Source organism: Perca flavescens, chromosome 11, assembly GCF_004354835.1.
Source record: "Perca flavescens isolate YP-PL-M2 chromosome 11, PFLA_1.0, whole genome shotgun sequence".
Classification (NCBI taxonomy): domain Eukaryota; kingdom Metazoa; phylum Chordata; class Actinopteri; order Perciformes; family Percidae; genus Perca; species Perca flavescens.
Window position 1 is genome coordinate 23,595,639 of NC_041341.1, and position 10,401 is coordinate 23,606,039.

The 10,401-nt window shown below is 41.0% G+C and overlaps 1 protein-coding gene across 1 annotated transcript in view; it reads right to left on the reverse strand.

Moving 5' to 3' along the window:
• Positions 1 to 3,661: 3,661 nt before the first annotated feature.
• The window catches only part of vwc2l (von Willebrand factor C domain containing 2 like), a 26,713-nt gene continuing 19,973 nt past the window's right edge, over positions 3,662 to 10,401 (reverse strand). The window contains exon 3 of the mRNA XM_028591845.1: positions 3,662 to 3,813. Within this exon, the coding sequence (XP_028447646.1) occupies positions 3,662 to 3,813 (152 nt within the window). The remainder of the gene's footprint in view (positions 3,814 to 10,401) is intronic.

Consider the following 10,401-nt stretch of genomic DNA (forward strand, 5'->3'; position numbering starts at 1 on the left):
ACCTTAGATTTCAGAATACACATTATACGTTTGAAGATATTTACATATGAACAACATGGGGAACACCAAGGGTTGTTTTAACTTTTAAAAAAATTGGACCTTTTTATTTCTTTTACAGTGTAGGGTGAACCTGTGCGAGCATGTGGTCATATACAATCAAAGATGCTCTTAATTCTAAACATAAATTTCAAATTTGTTATAGTTTGTTAGAAATGATACTATGAGTCCCTCATGAACAGACCCTTGGTGCCCTAAAAACTAATACAATTGATTGTATAATAACAGTGTTTCTCTCCAGATAATACTCAGTGTTGGTTTTCAGGCACACTTTTATGTAACAGTTTTGTTGCTGAAACAAAGATAAAGGACAAAAAACAAATCTTTCGGTGTCTCATGGAAAGAGCGAATGGCATACCTTTACAAAATGCCATGTACAAGCCTGCGGTTTGAATGATCGGAGGACAGATGGTGGTAATTTGAATAGACCTTTACAGACAGACATTAAGACTCAAGTTTCTTGGCAAAAAATTAACAAAGACCGACTATGCTGCTGGCCTGTCCTTGAAACTGTGCAGCTTCGCGCAATTTGCAAGGAGAAATGTAATTCCCCCTGGTTTGCCCAGACAGAGGCTCTCTCTGAAATGCTTTTTTTATTTATTGTGTTTTTAAATGCAGCCCATTCTTTCAAACAACACACATAGGAATCGACTATGTCAATCCTAACTCATCCGATTTTAGTTGTCAATGAGAGCTATAAACGTAATTTTCAGAGCCAACCTACTCACAGTGCAGAGGAACGTATGTATGCCTCGATCTCTTTTTGCTCCTTTTGAGCTCTTTTGCTGAAAATATAAATTCTTCCACACTTTTCTTTGACTGTACTACCTGCTCGGATTATATGATTTGCTTATTTGATTTCATATCTCCATTTTTTTGTTTCCCACCAGCAGTCTGGATCACAACTCGGCTCTCTATGTCTAGAGTGACAATTTAGCATGATCTTGGTCTGGATGGTTTGACTTTATTTTGACAACCACTTCGTCCTCTGCACTCCTATTTTCACAGCTAGTTGTTGGCAGCAGCTTGCAAATCAAGGAGATGAGCAGCCATGGTACCCCAGTTTAGATATTTTATTTATTTAATTTTGTTAAAATGCATTGCACCTCCAGAAGCATGGAAGGAAGCTGAATCAGAAAAATCTAACTCTAAAATTTGTTGCATTGTCATTTGGATCACGTTGCCTGTATACTTCTATCTGCCATAATTTTCTACATTTACTTCTATCAAAACTATGTGTATTTGTACTATCTGTGAATTAAATTCAGTATTTTTTTTTTTTTAGCTGTAATTGAGCTGCCTGTGCCCTTGCCCTTGTAATCCTCGGAATGTCGAAGGTTAAAACAATAACGAGCTTTGGGTAATACATAACATTAAACCATTGCACCGAGGAGTGCAAACAAAGTAGCACTTAAAGCAGTCTGGGCTGTTCATTCACTGTATGAAGCCAAAGGCCGTGCTTTGTGAATCTTATCTGGAACAGTAGCAATAAGGCATTGGTGGTGGCAGCAATGCCTCTGAGCCCTGGCACGCTCACTTCAGTCTTTGCTACCCAGTAAAGTAATTCCAATATATTTTTGGATACATGTGCAGGCTGAATCTTTTATTTGGAATCTAAAGTAATTAAGATTAATTAAGCTCTTTTATTAATCCAAAAATATCTGTAGCACTGAGGCTGTGATTGATAAACCGTAGATGTCAGTTTTGTTTTATGAGCGTACAGACCTCAAGCCAGATAGAAGAGGACTGTCTTTTCACATTGAGAGACACTAAATCACTGTAGCTCAATTATAAAAATGACCCAAGCTCCATTGTTGCACCTAGGATTGAACTCCACCTCCACTCTTTCAGCAACCGTGTGCTGCAGCTTTACAATATGCAACAAACTGAACTTTTTCCAAAAATGAGTTTTAGTGCTTTTTAAAGTAATATACATCTTTAGTTATTGGTCTTTTTACCTATGTTCATTTCTGTCTCATTACAGAGTGCTGGGAGCTGCTATTAAGCAGCCCATCCATCACCACCCAGGAATAGGGTCTAAAAGGTTAAGGGGAACGGATTTTCTGGAAATGGGGAAAAAAAACATCTTGTGATAAATGGCATGAGCTTACTGGAATTCACCTTTTGAATTAATGACTAGTATTTATCATCTCGAAAATACCGTCTTTTGGGCCCTGGTTGGGTGCTTTTTCTTTCAGACTGGACCCCATGAGGACCGCTCAGGTCTGGGAAAATATCAAGGCAATACGTTAGCTTCTCTCGATGTTACAGGCCTGGCCATATAGCCACACCACATTTGAAGGGAAGAGCTATTCTAACATTGGGAAGGGGAAAAGCTGGAAATCTATTACACAATCTATAGCAGTGGGATAATGTAACAGCTTTGTATCTTAACAAGCCTTATAGGTTTAAGTGCTTCACTGGGTCGAGATTAACAATATTGTGGCTATGAGATTGTGGATGAATGGCGTGCTTGTGTATTTTCACATGGACAATGTGCACATGAATGCCGCTTAAAAGCATTTAGACGTATACAGATTCCCTCCTTTTGTCTGCTCGTTCTTGTGGAGTGCGCCCAGCATGCAGGCTGCGGCAGCACCAAGCACCCAGCTGCATGATTTATCACAGAATACTCCTTGATTAAAGGAAATTAAAGCAGGCTGCTCTTGGCTTGCTAATTGCTTTGATAACAAGTTGAAGCGGTTAGTGGGAATATTTTGGAGGATATGGACCTCTGAGAGAAAACAATAATGACAATTAAGCCCGTGAGAGGCTGCCCAAAGTTGTTGTTTTGATGCAGAGTTGCAGAATTTTACATCTACCCCTTCTCATAGTTGCTCGCTACCACCTTTCCTAATTCTACAGTACCAACTTCCCCTGCCTGTGCTGCTATTATACAGAGACCTGATTTAAAACCAATGGTATGTTGATCAATAAAATCAGCGTTTGGGGTTTTATAGCAGTTTATAAAATTGACAGTAGCATCATCTAAGTGTTAGAGGTGAGTTCCTGCCATAGCGATAAAAAGTCTTACGAAGACACAAACATTTATGTGTGATGTGCATCTTGTAAACAAGCTCTTAGAGTGAAGTCGTGAAACTCAAGCACACTTTTGCAGTGCTTTCACCAGTGTCAATCCTCGTATGACAAAAAAAAAAAATAAAAAGCGACGTTAAGTGTGCTTACGGTTTGTTTTTTTTCCTGCTGTTGGAATATTACAACACCTGCGTGATTGTGACAGACAAGTACAACAAGCAAATGGCATACATACAGAAATCAGCTTGAGCAATTCAACGTTGCCAGTGGTTAGGAAATAGTTCACGGAGCTTAGAAACCTTTTTGTGTGAGAGCAGCGGGTCAAGCAAGTCAACTTCTGAAAATATATAGGACAATTAAAACTGGATGATGGAAACAGCCTTGAGACAAGTTCAGTCTTCTTCTCAATGGCTAAATTTGTGTTTGTGTGACGCTTGTGAGAGCATCTCTGCGATGCTATGCTGTTTCAGGTTGCTTAGGAATTGTGCTCCTGCCCTGTCAATCATACAAAATGGTGCAGTAGGCAGGGCCTTGCCTGAGCTTTTCCACCATCCCCGGTGGAGTCTCTCTATGACAATGTCTGGCCGTTGAGGCACTCCCGCCGCAAGCACTGCGCCGGCTTCCACCAGTCTCCGTTGTGGCAGCGACAGATGGTGCAGTCGTCCACCTTTACTTCAATTCCGGCTGGGATGATCGTTGTTCCAGCAAAGCAATTTGGACCTGCCGCATGGGAAGGGGGAGAAAGACAGGAAAGAAGGAATAAGAACGACAAGAAATGGATGTGGCTCTCCTGAGGGCTTCTCTTTTTGGAGGGACGGCGAGTGATGCAGAGAGCTGCAGGGAGTTAGAGGAGTCAGAGCAGACGTACAGATCTTTTCACGGGCATGCACCGATGGGCTTGTTTTTGCAACACTAAAGCGCTTTTGTTAGTCTCCCCTTCTCCCTCGACATGGAGCGCTTTGCATCCTAATGCGCTGCGAGCAGAGAAGCCTGCCAGGCGCTGGCTTGGCAGTACAGAGAGGCTGGAGTACAGAGAGAGACAGAGGAAGAGAGAGAGAAAGCTGCTTTGAGAGGCAGTAGGGAGGATGGTGTTAATCACTTCAGTCTGTATGAAAAAGACCACAGAACTCCTTCGCAATTCCTTACAAACTGACTTACAGACCAACAATAAAGAACTCAGATTAATTTTGACATCTGATTTATCCTTAAAACACTGTGGGATTTACCTGTGTGGAAAATATTTCTTTAAATTCCAAAAAGTGTTTGATTGTACACCACTGGAACACTTCATGAGAGAGAGAGAGAGAGAGAATTTTAGGATCTGTACTCGAAGAAGCCGAAACGCTGTTACCTGGGAATTCATTATTGGTAAATACCGTATGAAATAATTATATCTACATTGTTTCTCCCTGCCTCGGTGGGGGTGCCGAGGGGTGTATTCCTTCCTTTACTTCTTGAGACAGCAGAACCAAAAGGTGCCAGGAATTCTTCCCGGTTTTAATCATTTAGATGAAGCAATCAGCAGCTCAATTGGTGTGACGGTGACTTTGGTTTGCTCTCAGTATTCAGCTCTGTAAAAACCTGCTTGATTCAAGACTCTACGAGTAGTCATAAAAACTCATATGTCTCATAACCCTTGAAGACATAGCTTACTTTCATGGACATCTTAGTGTTCCAGTGAATGTGATTTAGTACAGACAAACTTAACACCAGCGATGTAAATGTGAAACTGTATAGTTAGTTGACCTGAAGAGCCTAGTTACACAGGGTACATTTTGGGACACGGGCCAGCTGCATGCAAATCTTACGGTGGCCCTGAGAGGCCACAGCACGCAACAATAAGACAACACGTGCAAATAAACCACAGCACGCACTAATATGACAACACGTGCAAATAAACCACAGCATGCAACAATAAGACAACACGTGCAAATAAGACAACACGCACTAATAAGACAACACGTGCAAATAAGACAACACGCACTAATAAGACAACACGTGCAAACAAGACAACACATGCAAATAAGACAACGTGCAAATAAGACAACACGTGCAAATAAACCACAGCACGCACTAATAAGACAACACGTGCAAATAAACCACAGCACGCAACAATAAGACAACACGTGCAAATAAACCAGAGCACGCACTAATAAGACAACATGTGCAAATAAGACAACACGCACTAATAAGACAACATGTGCAAATAAACCACAGCACGCACTAATAAGTCAACACATGCAAATAGCCCACACCACAACGGAAGTGTTTCCAGGGGACACTTTTAAGTGATGCACAAGTGCCTCAACCATTGGCTTTCCGGTACATAGACAGACCAACAACAGTACAATTTTAACAATTTTTGCCATTTTATTCATCACTAAATTCACTTCTGAATACATTTTAGGCGAGAAATGAACTCTTTAGATTTCGAATATAGGCAGTCTTGCGAAAGTCGTTGCCGATTGTCAATTTGTTTCTAAGTTTTCGGAATTGAGTAGCTCCATAAAGTGACGCGACAGCCAGCTAGCGCCTGCCGGGGCGCTAGACCCGCTCTCAGACCGCTCTCGTAAATAAGAGGCTTTTATTTCACCGTTGATGGATTATTTGTTTAAGTATCACAACACATGTCCATTTTAAGAGTAACCTGTGGTTAGCTGCATTTTCGGAGTTAAACTCCACAAGCGCTTGCAGGCTTAACAACCTCGCTGGCCAGCTTTGAAAAAAAACAAAGTTTTTTTTGTAGCCTAAAGATAGTGGAGGAAGAATCATTCAGATTCTTTAATTAAGGTAAAAGAATGTAAGTAATATCAGCAAAATGTACTTCAATCAAATCAAAATTAAAAGTACTCACACTGCAGTAAATTGATCCCTCTCAGTGTTTTACTAATTTATATATGATTATATATATGATGTTTTTGGATTAAACTGCTGCATTAATATGTACTATTATACATTATACTATATAATACTATTGGGTAGTTTTAATCTACAGCAATCATCTGTTTGTAGCATGTGGAAACTTGAGCTCAGACAATGGGACAATGCATTTTCCAGCTAATCCAAAGTTATCTTTTATAGTTTATTTAGCTTAAGAAGTACAGTAGGGGAATTTTCGTAACCCATAAAATAAAATGCATGTTTTTTACTGGACAAGAAATGTATGAAACATTTTACTCTGAAAAGTAACTAGTACCTTAAGCTGTCAGACAAATTAAGTGCAGTTTAACGTACACTATTTGCCTCTTAAATGTAGTGTAGTAAAGTACAAGTACTTCAAATTTGTATTTAGGTACAGTACTTGAGTAAATGTAGTTACATTCAACCGCTACATAAAGATAGGCAAATAGGGTTGGCCAGTCACTCCCATTATTTCACAAGCTTTTGCTTCAGATGTCTACAGTATTTGGTTCAATATCCTGCAGTGTTTATGAGTGAAAATAAGGTGCAGGAGGCCATAAACATCCATGTGACACTAACAAAAGGAGGTGTTGGCTACCTCGTATCCCCATTCTTTGCCTCAGCATAGATGAGGCAAAGAATTCTATTCGGACCTAATAAAAACCCTTTGATCTGAGCTTAGAGGAGACATTGAGAATGCTTGCCAAGTCTTAACTCTCATTGATCTGCCTCCGGACAGCAGGCACAGGTTACAGGACAAACTCAGTAGAGGTTGATGAGGGAAGAGAGGGTGACTGGTGCTGGCTGCCAAGTGTGATTGTTTATAGCCAGATAGACTTGGAGCCACAAGGACACCGTTTCACTGTGGACTACCTGTCACCGTTCAAAGGACATACTGTCACCCGCCCAAACTTGTGATCGATTCATTGCCAATAAAATTCAGTGAAGTCAGAAATGTTTGTCCTGTGTCAAAACTGTCTCAGCATATCATACTTTCCCTGACTGCTGCTTAAGGACTGAATGCATTTTAGGGCTCATTACCATTATTTGGCTCAAATACGATTATAGCACTTGCCCTAGAGGTAAGAAATGCTTCCATACAAACTCACCTGCCAAAAACCTTTAATTCACAAAAAACTGCAGCTGTATATATATATATATATATGTATGTATGTGTGTATGTATATATGTGTGTATGTATATGTATGTATATATGTGTTTAGGGGTATATATATACCCCTAAACGAATATTAGGAACACCTGTTAAATTTAACTTTAATGAAATTATCTAATCAATCACTGCTTCAATGCATTTAGGGGTGTCGTCCAGGTCTAGACAATCTCCTGAACTCCAAACTGAATGTCAGAATGGGAAAGAAAGGTGATCTAAGCAACTTTGAGCGTGGCATGGTTGTTGGTGCCAGACGGGCTGGTCTGAGTATTTCACAATCTGCTCAGTTACTGGGATTTTCACACACAACCATTTCTAGGGTTTACAAAGAATGGTCTGAAAAAGGAAAAACATCCATTATGCTGCAGTCCTGGGGGGCGAAAATGCCTTGTTGATGCTAGAGGTCAGAGGAGAATGGGCCGAGTGATTCCAGCTGATAGAAGATCAACTTTGACTCTTGTCGTGAAGATTTTCTTTCTCGCCCTTGCGTACAGTACGGGCTTCAACTACGTCCGCAGATACTGTATATGTACAGAGCGGACCCGTTGTTCATCTCCCAACATCAGCTTTTTCTTCAGCTAATGTAATAGGAGCAGGTGGCCCAAATCTTAGAGGGCTACGCCTATACTCATAGAATCTTGAGTTACAATAACGTAACTATTGTTCTATTTCGTATAGGCTTCGCCCTCTAAGGCTACGCTATTGGGTTAGGGCGAAGCTGATGTAGTCAATGCCACCTGCGACATAGACTTTTTTTTTAATTTATTTATTTTTCTCTCTCTCTCATGCACTGGCAGAAGATCACATCAGAAGCGTTATTCTGGTAAAAAAGCCTGCCATGGTAAAGACTTGACTTAGCTGGCTGCAAAGCCCAAGCCATGAATGTAGGCGTGCATGATAGTGAGAGTTGTAAATGATTGACAATTATGGGACGTCCATGTTCCTCTCAGCCACCCAGTGTAGGGGGGGTGAGGGTCTCAGACGAGTGACCTACACATGCAGCGGTACATATCATGATTGTAGGCGTGCAATGTTTAGTGAGAGATAGTGACAACATATATATGAGGCACCGCTCTCCTCCCAGCACCCACGGCAAAAAAGGGGGGGGCGGGGGGAAGCAGGCAGGCAGAGCACACATACAACGGAGTATTATCCCAGCAAACATTGGTCCGACGGCAACATTGTGTCCCTAGTCGCGGTAGGACGGCATAAATCGGTAAAAAGATGTTACACAGAACATTTCCTAAAAATGCATTCAGATACATTTGTACATGTCAACAGTTCTGTGGGGTTGCATGTATAATTGTTATTTTTACTTTTAGCTACGTGTACTTCAACATATACCATGTTGTGAATCAGTTGTAAGTGGACGTCCACTAAGTGACGTCCTTTACACGTGCATTTATAGTCCATCATGCCCCTCTATGAAATCAATTGTGATAAAGCTGCGCTAAACCCTTGCATGGTTAATACTGCAATAATTAATTTAATTGGCCAAGTTTTTTAAAAGGTTGTGAAGACGTCCACTGGACGCCCTTTACACGTCTATAGCCAAGGCTGTGGATAGTCGTCCACTGACGTCTTTTACACGTCTAGTCAAGCAAAACAGAAAAAGAAACACGATTTGTATACAAAGTACATTTACTTTATGTTGTTTAAATAAATTATAATTACACAGTGCCCAGTGTGGTTAAGTGATTGCAAAGCCACTGCATTTTAGTCATTATTTCAACCTGTTGTACCTGATGTATTCTTTGTTTTTTGTTTTTAAATGAATGTATGCATACATGTAAAACATAAATATATCCGGTCACCATTTATGTCGGAGTTGGATGTAATCATTGACATATATAAAATGTAATTGCCATTGACAGGGAAACTGCTGCCAAGATGTAGTAACAAAAGATCTCGCGATGTTACAAAATCCAGCGATAGGATAGATTATCTCGCGAGATGTTAACGCGTTCTCCCCATAGACTCCGGAGCCAGTAACTTGAATGTTGAACAACCACGAGGAGAGGAGGAATTGAGTTGTATCGATAATATTATTAAAACTCTACTGTTGGGTAAGTACATTTTGTATAATTAGATTAACGTGCTTGAGTTTTACTTGTTTGACATGAATGAACCGAAAGAAATGATTCCCACATTGTCAACTGATGTACTGAGTTTGGCTAAAAAATTAGCTAGCTAGCAAACGTTAGTAGGCTAAAAGTTACTTTGAACTTATACAACGGTATACCATAGTATAAAGTATGTTTAATGTTACTGTAATAACTATAAATTATGCATAATTACATGCAACAAACCTTAACCCTATATTCAGATGCAATTAATTATATTAAGAACTTAAATGTATAAGTAAAGTGTTGTTTGATCTACACGTGATTATAACGTGTTATAGACGTTCAGGTATGACTGGACCGATTTTGGACCTTTTTAGAACCTTTGTCGAGTTTAGATGTGTAAACGTCAAGATTGCCGTTCACGATTTAACACAATGGGTGTATGATTGTTTAATATGCAGGCTTATATATAGCCTACCCTTATGCAGAAACACACCTTATAAACATCCAGAAGAAGACTAATTCACGGCCAGAAAAGACGTGGAATTCACGGCCAAGTGACGTCAAAGACGTTGGTTCAACTTTCATTTTGGAACTATTTTTCAACCATGACGGGACGTCTCGGATGGACGTCTTTTCAACGGTCATTAAACGTCCAAATGTTTGCTGGGATTCGACGTTGAGTGAGGATAGAACCGAGTGGGTCATAGAGGGCTCAGACATATCGGGCAGATAGAAACTGATGAAAGGGCATGGAGATGCGCAGATGTTGGCTACTTTCATGTCCTTGAACAGAGTCGCCGATGCCGACAGTGCCCTCGTAGAGTGTGCCCGGATGCCCGTGTTATAGGTCTGGGTGATAGCCTCGCACAGCCAGTGAGACAGACAGTGATCCTCCCCCTCCTCCCACCACCAGCAACTCGCATATTCCTCCACAGCCAGTAAGGGACGCGTCACGTGTGACGTCACTTTGCCCAGGGGAACCCCGGTTGAGAGGTTTCTGGGGGTTCCTCAATATGCCAGGTCTGACTGAAGAGAGGGAGGAATGGTCAGCATTCGCCACTTGTGGCGTATAGGCTCGAGGCGCTGGCGGTGAGACCACTTCTGGATTATCCTCATGTGGAGGACACCCAGGGGGGCTACTACGCGACCCGCAGACATCATGCCCAG